Genomic DNA, 14848 nt, shown 5'->3' on the forward strand with positions numbered 1-14848 from the left:
ACACATTGCTCTTGGATACATGATGGAGTGGGTGGAAGAAAAATGTGAAAAGCAATTACAGACAAATGGATGAAGTCTGGCAGAAAACCCCTTTAAATAACTATGGTCTACATACCTTTAGTAAAATCAAAAGGTCTTGTTTCACACAGATCTAAAAAAGCCAGTCTCTGTAACTTGGCTGCCAGCCTTTTGAATTTGAGAAAGAAGGCAAGGAAGGAAGGATGACAAAAAGGAAAGAAAAAAGATGGAAAGAAAGCATAAAGAATGGACGGACATTAAAAAAGGAAGGAAGGCAAAAAGAAGGAAGACCAAAAGAAGAGCAAAAAAGGAAAAAAGGAAACAAAAAGGCAAAAGAAAGAAGGCAAGAAAGAGAGAAGGATTGAAGGCAACAAAGGAACAAACAAGGAAAGGAAAGAAGAGAAGAAAGGAAGAAGGAGAAAAGGCAAGAAAGAACGAAGGAAAATATAAGGTAAAAAAAACAGTAGTAGAAAAAAGGCAAAAAGAAAGATGGAAAGCAATGAGGAAAGAAAGAAGATAAAAAAGAAAAAACAAAGGAAGACATAACATGAAAAGAAAGAAGGAAAATGAAAAAAGAAGGAAAGCAAAAAAAGATAAAAGAAAGAAGGAAAAAAGCAGGCAAAAAGAAAGAAAGATTGAATGAAAGAAAGCAAGAAAGAACAGGCACGAAAGAAAGGATTGAATTAAGGAAAAAAGGCAAAAAAGAAAGAAGGAAAAAGAAAGAAGGCGAGAAAGAAGGAAGGAATGAAAAAGAAACGGCTAGAAAGAAGGCAGAATAGTAAGAGAAAATAGAAAAAGGTAAGAAAGGGACAGGAAAAAAGAAAGGAAAGAAGGCTAAAAAGAAAGAAGTAATGAGAGAGAAAGAGAAGGAAGAAAGGAAAAGGAAAGAAAGCAAAAGACAAAGAAAAGAGGAAATAAGGTAAAAAAGAAAGAAGGGAGAAATGAAAGTCAAAGAAGGCCAGAAAGAAAAAAGTCAAAAAAGAAGGGAAGGCAATAAAAAAAAGAAGGAAGGTGGGCAATAAAGAAAGAAGGTAAAAAAGGAAAGAAAAAAGGAAAGAAGGCAATAAAGAAAGAAGCAACAATAAAGGAAACCGCCAACGAAAGAGGGCGAAAAAAAAGTAGGGAAGAATAAACAAAGAAGGCAAAACAGAAAGATGGAAACCAGTAATTAGGGAAAGAAAAAAAAAATAATAAAGACTGAAAGAAGGCTAAAAAGAAAGAAAAAGGAAAAGAAAGAATGAAGGACAAAAGGAGCTAAAGAAAGAAGATAAGCAAGAGGGTTCACAGTATAAATTATTGGATACTAACACCCAAATTACACCCCACCTATTTTTTCATAAAAGTGTTACAAGTGTGCCGTAAATTAAACAGGATAAAGTTTGGTTTTCTTCCTGGGAAAAGTTTATTAAAGTCCTATTGGTGAAACTAAGTTCTGGCAATAACTGCAGCTGGATACAATCCACTGCAAAAGGAATTTACAACAGTATTCCGGGAGACAGGAAGTGATAAAGCTGGAATGTGCCCTTTGAACACTTCAAAGGCATCCTGCTATCACATCAGGCAACACTGAAGAAATAATAAAGTAAAAATAAAAAACACTGCCACTAAAGCAAAATGTGTATGACACAACAACAACAGACCAATGGATGAAGAGAGGCAGATGAAAGCCCCTTTAAATACATTATGCATATTATTTTGGTAAAAATCAAAAGGTCTTGGCTAGCGCCAGAACTAAAAACAAGGCACATCCAACAATCATAGCAATGTACAAACAAGGACTCCTGGATTATCCCTGAGTAATCTAAAAAATGCTGCATGAGACACACTCTGGCCCACCTCAGACAGATCTATAACATGAGCATGCATACTGGCTTTGACAAGTATTATACAATGAGATCACTTATCAAGAATTAACTCTTTACACCGACCTCCGGTCCACCTGTAATCGATCCAGAAGGTTTGAGCGACATAATGTTACTCTTTTGCAAGTTGCCTCCAATATCAATGTCAGATGACATTATACAACTGTAACCTATTGCATACATTATTGAATATAGATACTGCTACATAAAATTAAAATAATAAGGTTTACAGCGTTATCTTTGTTCTAACTATATTTATTTCTGATCATGCAACATTTTCCATTTTGCATTGCGTACATTTCTCAAATTATTTGCCAGCAGTAGACGGGTTCATGAAGAAAATGTTTCATGGGAACTTCAGGACTGCTGCAGAGGAACACAAACCAGTCACCTGCTAATATTTTGTACATCTTTTTTAATTGAAATATGCCTTTCCTGTAGAATACTGGTATATTCCCTGTAATATGCATAATTTCACATAATCACCATGAAAAGTAAGCATTTTTACAGTGAAAAATATTGTAATTTAGCACTTCCTTACTGTAAAACACTAAGGAGGCTGTCGCAAATTTAAAAAAACCTGACCATAACATCATGAAATGTATATAGTAGCAGAAAGGAACTCATTACTCAGTCCTAATGGATTGGTTGGAGACCATTGTCTGCCAAAATGAACTTCAGATAATGTGAACTGTTTCTGTAAAGTTGTTGTCTGTTGAAAAGAAAAGAAAACAAACCAGCCTGGTGTTGCAGCTTCTTACAAAAACAGAACTGCAGGAATTTCTCTAGAGCTTAGGAAGCGCTGATTAAAGCCAGGTCAACCATTTTGGGTCAGAAAGTGAATTGCGGCAAAACTGAGACTCTACCCATGTCTAACCAATGATTATATCAGGTGATCACTCCTACAGTTTCCCCTCTGGAAGAGAGCCCATACAGTGAAGATAGTAGTTGCACCATATTTCAATTATTTGTTCGGAAAACTTGCTGTGCACATCAAGAAATAAATATATTGAGACGTACAGTCCTTTGGTTGGGTGCTTGAGTCCACGTCTAAATGTTTCAAGTTACGAGGAGATTGGTACTATGTTGGTCTCACAATAACTTATATGGAATCCCATTAGTTAGCATACTAACTCACAGGCGGTGGATCTACTGCCATTATCTCAGAATGCATCGTTATGGGCCACGCATGAAAGCCCCCATGTGGCAAAATGCTACCATCCCATCTGGAGGTGAAAACATCTCTTGGGACTCATTGTCTCAGTGGGCACAGATGTCTTAGGACAGCTTCTTAGGGATATAACTCTAAAACCATTTCACACTTTACTTTACAGGAGCATTATGACTTAAACCACAGCCAGATGTCGAAAAATAACTAGATAACTGGCTGTCTGAAACACAAGATGCTGCACTGCCTCCTTGGACACTATACCTTTATTGACCTTATTTGCCTATTGAGATGAGGACTTCTCAAGAAAATAATATTTGGACTTTATAAAATCATTACTTACAGCTCCTTTCGAAGCCTTTGGAGAAGGCGCTATGCAAGACATGACAGACTGCAGTATAACATGACTTTATGGTGGGATCCATGTGTGCACTCTTGGAACCCCCAGCATTATAATCCATTGGAAGCATGCATGAAATGTAGTTCCTTGAAGAATTTCTGGCATTGGTATTTGACACCAGATAAACTTGCATGTGCGGGCCTTATTAGCAACTCCTATTGGTACTACCACCACTTACAGGTTCTTTGGTTTTGTCCCAGTTTGAAGTCACACTGTTCGATGATATGGAGACTATTGATTGGCACTGGTGACTCTCTCACATCCTTGGTAAGACTTGCTATTCTATACGATGGTCCAAGTTTCTCCAATCACCAGATAACCATAGCTTTGAGACAGGGGAGCTCCCCTCTTATCTCTTCATTTACTGAGTGGTTTTCCAAGATGTTCCATAGGGCGTCCTGTGAAAAGATGCAGTACAAGGTACGGTTCCAAATGAAAGTGTTCCCCCAGATCCGGACTTCCTTTCTGGGGAAAAAAGAAGTGATAACAAGTGGTCTGCTAACCACTTGTTGTGGCAGACTGGAAGGCATTAAAAATATAACATTAAAGGACAAAAGCCCAAAGCAAATTCATGCCTACATAAAAGTTATGTTAACATTACATTGTTGATCTGTGGTCTGTGGATGCTGGAAAATGAGTGAAAGGGAGGCTGTTAAGTCCTCTGTGGTTTTGTTATCTGTCGATGGTGAGATGCACTAAGAGAGTGAATAAATGACCACCTGAACGGATTCCAGCTACCCTTAAACCTCATTCCCGCCCACCCAACACCTACACTAATAGTTATACAATTATCCCTGGGCACATGGTCCCCTATCCGTACTTACTTCCTCGCCCAGTCTACCTCTGGTGTAGGAGTCTAGATCTTGGAATATTCCAACTGAAAGGCAGATTTGTAGCAACCAATTGAGATCATTATGGAGTTAGCTCTGGCATAGTTTCTATTATCTGTTTTTTCAGGGTTTTGGAAGTTTGTTTTGCTATTTTGATCTTTATTGATGTTTCGTGATTGTTTGTAATGTCATGTTTCTTCTTTGTCTGGTTTATCTGATGAGACAATGTTCCACTCCTCCACCAAACACATTATGTCTTATCTTTTTACATCCCCTCCTTTATTCGGATAAGATAGTAAAACAAAATGTATACATTCATTACACATGAAATATAAAAACATTAAAATGTTTTAAAAGCAAATATTCAAAATTTGATTATAATAAACAATCACTAATATACTGCAGGAAATCCCTGGAATTGCTTTTCAAGAATTAACACTCCTTTTTTAGGGTTCAAATTGGGAAAAAACAGCACATCTGACATAAAATCTGTATTTCTGAATACTAACAGATGGAATGCTTTCCATTTCTCTGCACTATTTTAAGACAACCATTAATATCACAGGCTCTGGCCCAGCTCCACTGGCTTCCCATTAAGAAGCCATAGATTTTAAGGCTTTCTTTATCACATTTAAAGCCATGCATAATTACGGACCCCAACATCTTAAATCCGCTTTCAGCGGTTTACTCCCACCAGACCTCTTCATTCATCATCAGCATTTAATCTAGTTGTTCCAAAATGTAAAAGATCCAACTGCGGTGGCAGGAGTTTTGTGACTTGCACCTCCAAGCTGTGGAACTGTATGCCTCCTGATCTTCAAGAAGAAGACAGATTTGCTTGCTTTTAGAACAGCCCTAAAAACGTGGCTTTCCAATTATTAGGACTCATGCTTGGGCTAGTCTCCATATCCGTTTGGTTGTTTCCCTTTCTTGGGCTAGCACCTAGACCCTTCCAGTGGCAGCTGGCTTAATTGAAAAATGGGTGCACATGGATCGCAACCCCAAACAGTCCTGGAGCTGCTGTCATGCTGTGAAGCTAACAACAACATGCCCCAGTACTGGTGCAAAAACAACAAATTACTTACTTAAATCACACGTGAGACTCGTGATTGAAAATAAACAAATTTATTATTTCTTTAGTTTCAGAAGAAATTCAAAATCCAAATTTTTTGATTTAAACATTCCTATTAATTTGCATTTTGGTCTTTAATCAATTTCCGTAGACCACAGCAAATAACATCACATGCATGACATATATTACATGTAGTGTGCACACACGTAACTTTGACAATACTAAACAATAAATAGACAACCAATTTGTGCTGTGAAAATGTAATAAGTTAGGGTTCCACACAAAATTGAAAAATTTTTAACATACAAGTGAAAAAAAAACAAAAGAAAAAGTGAAAATAAGACCAACAACGTTGGGGAGTATATTTCAAGAACTACCTATTTTTTTTTCTGCACAACCCTGGTCTAAATGAGGACCAAACAGTGAAGTATTCAGTTAACCCGCGTAATTTAGATTTTTCACAGCCTGCTGGGCAGAAAATCTGGAATTTATTAAGGACACGGAAACTAATATTATGCAAATCTCCTTTATTGCCACAGCTCAGCAGCAACAATTGAAGAACATAGAACTTCAATGAACATTCTGAATAAGTATAAAGTCCCTTGGTGAGCAGCCATCTTCCTTCTTTGTTAGACTGCGAGGAAAGATCAATAAGCATAAGAAAACAGGATTAAACTGAAGATAGCTTTCCAAAAACGGTCCGAAGGAAAAGAGATTCTTATTCTGAAAAGAAAAAGAATACCAAATTATAAAATCTTTACATAGCATAAATGTATGTATATAAGAAATACACAAAGGGAGGGTTAAATCCCAGAGAGGAGGGATAATATTAGCCTCTGTGTCCTTAATAAAATCCAGATTTTCTGCCCAGCAGACTGTGAAAAATCTAAATTTTATGGCACGACACGGAGGCCATATTATGCAAGTTTGAAGTGCATTAAGAACATTATCAATCACATTAGAGATTGGTCTGAAGTAGCAAGTCTTGAACATACTATCGTTCGACCTGTTTGCTGCCCTAAGGATATCTTGTAATCCACCTCCTCGAAAAAAGGACTTAGAAGCCGAAGCACCACTGAGGGAGTGAGCTCCAAAAACAAATATGTCTACACCACTCTCATGCATGACATCTTTAACCCAACGAGCTAAGGTTGGGGAAGAGACTCCTTTATGAGGAGATCTGTAGGAAATCAATAATTGACATTCACTCATTATTAGATTTTTAGTTCTTTTCTCATACTCTTTCGAACATTTAACCACGCACCGTCTGTCATTCTGAGGAAAAAAGGGGTAAAAGATGGAAGAAGACATCGTTTTGGTTCTTTTTTTTAGATAAAAGCAAACACCTTCTGGTTGGAAAGCCCTACTAGACACATCTTAAGATTTAACATCTGAAGTTCTTCTGAAAGAAACTAGACATAATAAAACAGTAAGTGTATATATGAGATGTGTTTAAGGGAGAGGGAAGTATTATCTCCCCAAGAAGAAAGAGTCCAGAGAACTAGGGTAACATCACAGAGGGTAGTGTATTTAGCAGAAGGAGGGTGCAGAACCCTCATAATTCTCATTATCTTGTTAGTGAAACAAGTTTGGCCAACGGAGACACGGTTAATTAAAGAATGGCCAGCTGAAATAGCGCATCTATAAACGTTAACGGTTCTATAAGATAAACCTGATGTAAACAATTCTGAAAGATAGTTAACAACGTGGACTAGATCAGTTGAAATGGGATCATAATGTCATTGAATGCACCAGCGAACCCTTTTGTTCCATGCCAATGGATAAGCTTTTCTTGTACCAGATGCCCACGACTCAGAAATGAGTCTGAAAGCATTTGACGAAAGCCCTGGGATTTGCCATTGTCTCCTGAAATCTTCCATACCGTCAGCACCAGAAGACCCTGCTCTACAAGGGGATGAATGTCTCCCTCCGGACCTAAAAGTATTTCCTTGAAAGAAGGAATCAAAATAGGGAAGTCAACGGTCATTTCTAGGATGATTGGAAACCATGCCTGAGATCTCCAAAGAGGAGTTATTACGACCATGCTCCATAGGTAACGTTGAGCATGAAGCAACAGACGGGGAAGCATTGCAAATGGCGGGAAAGCATAAGGTGCTAAACCTCTCCAATCTTGAAGGAATGCATCTACCTTTTGAGCTTGAGGGTCCGGTCTCTGACTGAAGAAATTCTTCAATTGAATATTCAGACGGTCTGCAAAAAGATCTATCTTGAAGGGACCCCATCTGGATTGGATGGTCAAGAATATCTGTCTGTCCAGTTTCCAGCTGCTGGAATCCTTGAAATTCCTCGAGTACCAATCTGCCACCCCATTGCTCAACCCGGGAATGTGTTCCGCTATGACTGAAATTCCTTTGTTCAAGCAATAGTTCCATAATCCTTTCGCTAGATCTGTCAGGCCCTTGGAATGAGGACCCCCTAGTTTGCTGACCTAACGTACTGTGGACACATTGTCCATTCGTAAGGTTACACAGCATTTCATCGAATTCTGTGTGAAACAACGAATCACAAATGAACCTGCTAGTAATTCTAAGCAGTTGATATGCAACTTCTTTTCTTGAGGAGTCCAACGACCCCCTGTTGACGAGTTCCCACATCTCGCTCCCCATCCTTCCAAACTTGCGTCTGATTCTATTATTAGATCCGGTTCCTCCCAAAAAATGGCTCGGCCATTCCATGCCTCTACATTCTTTAACCACCATAGGAGTTTGGTTCTTGATTCCTGATCTAGGGAAATCAATTGGGAGTAGGATTGGTTCGATCTCAGAGATACTGCTTTCAATCTCTGGAGTGCTCAATAATGTAGTGGGCCTGGGAAAATTGCCTGAATCGTGGATGAAAGTAGGCCCAGGATCCTTGCTAGGATCCTTAGGGGAAAGGTCTTTAGCGCAAGTATTTTCCTTAGTTCTTTCCTTACTTTCCTTACTTTGTCGCTTGGAAGTCTCAGCTCTGCCTTCACAGTGACTACCAAGAAACACAGAAATTGGGTTTGTTGAGCTGGAATTACGCAGGATTTTTTAATGTTTATAATGAAGCGTAGGTGTTCTAAAAGACGCATTGTAAGATCCGTATGAAGTGACACGGTCTCCTTTGATTGAGCCATAATAAGTATATCGTCGAGGTATATGATTAGCCTCACTCCCCTTTTTCTGAGCCAAGCGGTGACGGGTCTGAGTACCTTGGTGAAGCACCAAGGGGCGGATGATAGGCCGAAGGGAAAGCTGCAAAATTGGTAGAGTTGTCCCTCCCAAATGAATTGGAGGAACTTTTGGTGGGGTTCCCAGGTAGGGATTGTCAGATAGGCATCTTTTAAGTCCAGTCTCGTTAACCAGTCTCCTTTTCTTAGAATGTCCCTTAGAAGATCTATCCCTTCCATTTTGATGTGTTGGTAAGCTACCCACTGATTTAACTCCTTTAAGTTTATGACTGGTCTCTGTTCCTTGTTCTCCACAAGGAAAATAATGCTGAGATAACCTAAGTGAGTCCCCTTGATAATCGCACCTTTTTTTAATAAGTCTAGTACCTCTTGAGAAACTAGGAGTTTGTCTTTGGTAGAGAAAACAATCTCTCAGGAATGTTTTGTTTGAAAGGGGGTACCAATGAAATCTATTTTGTATCCTCTCACTGTCTCTAGAACCCAAAAATCTTTGGATACCAAGTTCCAATTCCCAGCAAAGAGAAGTAGTCTCCCTCCCACCTTTGGAGGGGTACCTGAAAGGTCTATCCAAGTTCCTACCTGATGAGAAGGAGCGTTGTTTCCGTTCGCCTCTGAAGGGACGTCCACGGGTCCTCTGTCTCTGAGGGTAGAATTGATGGAACCCGCTGAAGTTGTTGTTGAATCTCCCGCCTCCACGGGCCATGAAGGGTCTTGAATTTGAATTTCCTCGGCCGGGGAAATGACCCCGTATTCTCCCGGCCCGGGTAAAAACCCGATCTTGAAAAACTTTTTTAATTTCTTTTTGTGACTTTTGTATTGAGCTAAATGCGCCCACGTATTTGGCCATGTCTTTGATAAAAGAGGAAACCCTGGGAATTTGGACCACCATCATTCTTGGCTAATTCGATCAGTTTGGGATCGATTTTAAACAGCACCCCTTTTCTCATTTCTATAGAGATAGCCGTGTTAGCATTACCAATAAGCCATATAGCCCTTTGGACCCACTCCCTTAGTTCTTTAGGATCAACTGGGCAGTCTCCCAGGTAGGCCGATTCAGCCATTTAAAAAATGTTGGTAAGGGGGCCTATGGTGTCAAGGAGGCGGTCCTGACAGGACTTTAGGCCTTTATCCATGCCCTTTCTTGGATCTCTTCAGGTTTTGGCTATGAAGGCTACAACCTTGGGGTCCAGCTCGGGTGTTGTAGCCACTTTATTAGGGAGAGAGGGTCTTGGGCATTCAGAACGGAGTCTAGATCTAACCTCCTTTCGTATTTCTCTCCTCAACCAGAAGGAGAGGTAATCTGCCACGTGTTGGAAGGGGGTCCATTCTGGGGACAAAGGGTGCTTTATTAAAAGAGGGTCGAACATAAGGTCTCCAAATGGGTCCAACAGTCCCCTATTTGGTTCCGAGGCCTTGGATGCCTCTTCTGAGCTCCCCGTTCCCCTTGGTTGTGCCTCCTCTTCGTCTGTATTAAAATCAGAGGAGTAGGATAGATCAATTTCAAGGTCAGGGCTATCATTACTAGTAATGTCAATAGGGGGCTCAGGGCCTTGATCTTGCCCATATGGGGTGCCCGAGACACCAATCTTGTCACCGTCTTGAAAGCGAGAGGGGGCAGTGGAGGTCTTAGCTTTTTTAGAGTCTTTGCGCCCCTTGCCTCCAAGTGCCCGTTTCTTGGGAGCCTTAACTGCTCCTAATTGCTGATTGCTTGTAGAAGGGCGTGGGGATGTCAGAGATTCCAATCTCCTAATAATAGTGTCATCTATGGACCCAAGAACTTTCTCGAGAGCCTTATTAACTAGCTCTTCCAGATGTCCTTCCATATTAGTCTGGGGTGTTGACATGTTTGAATGGTTAATTAATTTAGGTAGGAATTAGGAAAAAATGATGCCAAATATGGAGCAAACTCACTCAAAATAGCATATTTGAATGATTGGAGAGTCTAATACATAGGAATAACTGTCCAGTACCGGCATAGTGGATGAGTAGCTGATCGCAAGCTTAAAATGGTGGGGTAATTAAGCACATAGCGGCGAGCCCAAGCTCTCAAAATGGCCGCCACGCACCGAGGGGGCCGGGGAAGTTATCCTGAAGCGGGTCGCTGCCCGAAGCGTCTCTGCGGTCTCCCCTTTCATAGAACAGTCTGGGAGTGCGGAAGGAAGCTCCGGAAGAAGGGTGACGGCAATCCGGCAGCGAATGCAAAGAAACGGTATGTGCGCGCGAGAGCGCTTGCCCGTATTAAAAGATATACACGTTTGAACATACACAATGAGGATGAGGCCTAATCCGGTCCACAATAAAACCGGAGATGGGAGAGGGGTCTCTAGGGATAGCCCAAGGTACAGTGCAAAAGGAACATGAAAAGCGGGGCATTTATTAACAAAGGGGTAAATCTTGGGGTAAAAAGGAAATTAGTACGAAAAAGGTCGGTCAAAATAGCTAGAAATATGTACTAATATTAGAAATATTGTACTTACATACATATAAATAAAAATATAAGTAAGAAAAATTAAAACAAATGATAAGGGTATCAGCGTTAGCTGAGAGTGGTACTTATCTTTCTGAGCAGCAGCAACAAAGAAGGAAGATGGCTGGTCACCAAGGGACTTTATACTTATTCTGAATGTTCATTGAAGTTCTATGTTCTTCAATTGTTGCTGCTGAGCTGTGGCAATAAAGGAGATTTGCATAATATGGCCTTCGTCACGTGCCATAAAATTCATTCAATGATTTATCCAAAAAATTTTTTAAACCTTGATGCATAAAAAGGTTAGCCTGATACAAAATACATATTCATTCGTTTGGTCAAAGATAATGGTCAAAGATAATGGTTGACACGTTTCGAACCCCTAAATCAGGGGTGTGGAATTTAATAAAATATCTACTTGTCCATGGGGCAGGTTGCTTCATAAATCTACTTGTCCTGTAACAAAATCCACTTGTCTCTTTTGTGCCATGTAATACAGCGACAAATTACGGCAGCAATCACATTATTTAAGAGTTCTGATATAGCCTCTCTAATTATGCCAGGGCTCGTACCATAGTATGGTTGAATACTAGCAATTCCCTTATGTTGCTACGTTTCTGCAGATCTACATGCTGGGGCTGAAGGTAGTGGTAAGCAATAGTTCAAGGGTTGGAATGCCCTTTTGAGTCTGTGCTAACTTACTAACTTGCATATTTTGCGTATTTTACACCAACTCTTTTCTAATCTTTTCCCATACTGAAAAAGGTTGGAAATTTACTCCTGACAGTGGCAGACGTAAAACTTCTTCCAGGGTTGGGAAAAAAGTGGTTGGAGGAAAAGTGAACTTGAAACATTCAGATTTTCATATGAGCAAATCTACACATGCACATTTGCTCATGCTAAAATGCAGTTCACAAATATTTTCTAGGAGTACTATTTCTTGGCCTACTTCTGTTATTTCTTGTGAATTCACGGAAACTGTATATATGCACTTAATGCAAGGATATATACAATGGATGCACTTTTGAGACTTTCTTTAATAATTGGGCCTCTAATTAGGCCTGGCGTTAACCATGACCCTTCGTGTTTAATAAAATTCTGTCTCTCTTTTTCTCTCATTCTATCAGGTGACTTCACTGTAAGTGACAGTATTCTTCTCTTTTATAAGGAGCATATTGGCTCACAAAGTAGTTTTGTTCAGTGCCTGTGGCAATGTGTGCTTTTTGAGAGCAAAAACATTTTTTGAGTTTGCCAATGCTTCTTAGAATGGTGAGGGCCCAGCAGCTCGCACACCGATAAGGTTTTATAAAAACCATGCCTAAACAAGTCACGCAAAGACAAAACCATAAGGCTGACCACCAATTTCAGACCTACATGCTTGTTTATTTTTGTTTCCCATAATCGTATTTAAACTGGTTACACTGATTTTCCATTATGAATATTGTTGGGAAATGCAAGCATACATCAACATGAAACTAAATGATGCTGCAAAGATATGGTACCTAAAACCTTGCAGTAGTTTAGCAAAATGTTTTCTTCCCTACTTGCATTTTTTTGTGAACATTTTATTTTGAAAGCAAAGAATCATCACTCTTGCTTTCAAGCTTTGGCAAATATTTGCATATAATCAGAGAGAATTCTGGGAGCATTATACATAGCCTCATATTACTAAACTTTGAAAACGTGTGTACACATTTATACTGGAACCACCGTCAGTAGTGCAGGCTGAGCTTACAGAATTTACTTTTAGTACTCGCCCTAATAATAAAGGTTTTGCGTTAATGAACCATAAATACAAGCTTGAACATCATTTAACACATGGGCACAAATATTCCCTTAACTGCAGACATTGCCCTTTCCTGATCCATAATGTGGTACTGTAAACTGGCAGCCAAAGGGTTTGTGCTGTATGGGGTTGGCCCTACCTGTCCCAAGGACAAAATACACATGAAAACTTGTTGCCCTAGACCCCAAACAATATGTCCCGGCGGGCCTGTTCTAGCATTCCCCAGGATGTTTCACAGCCTTTGGAATGCTGGGTCTACAGAGCGTTGCAAGCTGGCCAGCTAATACGACATGCACACTGTTGACCATTGCTGTCATCCTGCATTTGCAGGATTCGTTCCTGCCCCCATCCTTGCACTGTACACAGTGCAGGCCAGTACAGTGGCAAATTAATAAAATGGCATTAATATGCCGTTTTATTTATTTGCGTTTGCCTGCTGTGCTTGCAGCAGGTGCCACAACGCTCCTCCACTCCTGAGGAGTAGCCCCCCCCTGGACACCTCTGGGCATCAGCGCGTTCTATAAATATTTTCATATCATTATATTCCCCCTGGAGTTTCTGTTCTTCTTGTTGGAAGTCTAACAGTTCTCATAACCCCCACTAGTTATGCTTGCGTACCTTACAGGAAAAAACCCTGCAGGAAGCCTTTTAGATCCCCTCCATCAGGCTAGTACCTCTATCCTGCAATTTTATAGGTTCTCAGTCGCTGCCTCCATTTAAACTCTGTTAGCACCTGACCAGTTTTGAAAGATTGGAGATTCCCTCAAAGCAGTGTCAACTTTTCACAATAAGTGCTCCAGAAATACAACTTGGACATCCACTTACTCAGTTAACACTGACATCACTAAAATTCTAGCGTAATGGTCTCCAGTTTACCCCCCGTTGCCATTAGTGCTACCTCTGTGTTGTGTAGTTGTGTTGTGAGGGCCTCCGCGAAAGTCATCAGGGCCTTCTTCCCTTTGTTAACTTCGAATTCCTTCAGCAAGTGCTTGGTTTCCCTTCCTTTTTCACAGCACCTGGACTGAGCATTAAGGCTCTTTGTCATGTTGTTTACTAAAGCATGGCCATTAGAGGACCACTAGAAGTTAGAAGTACGGCGTTATTCTTTTGAGTGTTTTCTACATATTCACGGATTGTGACTGGTGTTAACAAAGGCTGAAGTTTTTCATAGCTCTAAGCTCGGGGTTAATCTGACATCTGCAAGGAGGAGAGCAGAATGGGGGCATCTCCCACAACTCACATATAAGGTGTGTCATGAAAGCGCTGTTGTGTTCTTGTATCTGTGTGTGTGCATGTCTACGCATGTTGAATGTATAGATTTTGTTTGTTTCTATCTATGTAGTTTTCCCCCAATCCTGGGGTTTTACTTTGTATGAACTTGTGTGAGGGTATAGGGTATTCAAAGCTTCTTGAGTGGAATTAGCATTAACTTTTTTCCCACTGAGGTTTTGTCTTTTGCTTCCTTAAACAGCAACATACCAGAATTGCTCAAAATAGAATATCTTGGTGAGTTCTAGTGCTTCTGAGAACAGTACCAGTTCTAGCTATTAGGTTACTCTGTCAAAGGCATGTAGTCTGAGGAAGCATTTGAACATTTATCATTCTGGATTCACTAATACGACCATGCTTCATGGATCTTCTCTTTCTATAATGCTGTGTGGAAAGTCCTTCATTTATGATAACTTTTCTCTCTTTGTAGAATCCTGAAGCAGTATAACCACCCTAACATTGTCAAACTCATCGGAGTCTGCACCCAGAGGCAACCCATTTATATCGTCATGGAATTAGTTCACGGTGAGTAGGGAGCAAAGACAAATACTGACAACATCTCAAAATTCAAGAAACACAACTGATTTTGGAAACCACTGATACCATTCATAAACGCATTCACTTTTCTGAAACTCGACCCAATTGATACAGATTGTTAAATATTTTAAGGTAGAACTAAGAGAAGAAAAAGTGACACAAAAAGCCCTAACTCATCAGGGGAATGTTTTTTTGTATGAGTAATATACAGGCAATAAAGGGAATTTACACTTTAAGAAGGGCATTCATATTCATTCTACGGTT

General features: G+C 40.1%; 1 protein-coding gene across 3 annotated transcripts in view; it reads left to right on the top strand.

The window, feature by feature from the left end:
- Positions 1-14848, top strand: part of FES (FES proto-oncogene, tyrosine kinase) — a 580113-nt gene that overhangs the window by 518495 nt on the left and 46770 nt on the right. For all 3 annotated transcript variants that reach the window (XM_085644363.1, XM_085644367.1, XM_085644366.1), the window contains exon 16: positions 14478-14572. In XM_085644363.1, coding sequence (XP_085500489.1) covers positions 14478-14572 — 95 coding nt within the window. The remainder of the gene's footprint in view (positions 1-14477; positions 14573-14848) is intronic.

This window comes from Triturus cristatus, chromosome 3_1 (genome assembly GCF_964204655.1).
Source record: "Triturus cristatus chromosome 3_1, aTriCri1.1, whole genome shotgun sequence".
Classification (NCBI taxonomy): Eukaryota; Metazoa; Chordata; class Amphibia; order Caudata; family Salamandridae; genus Triturus; species Triturus cristatus.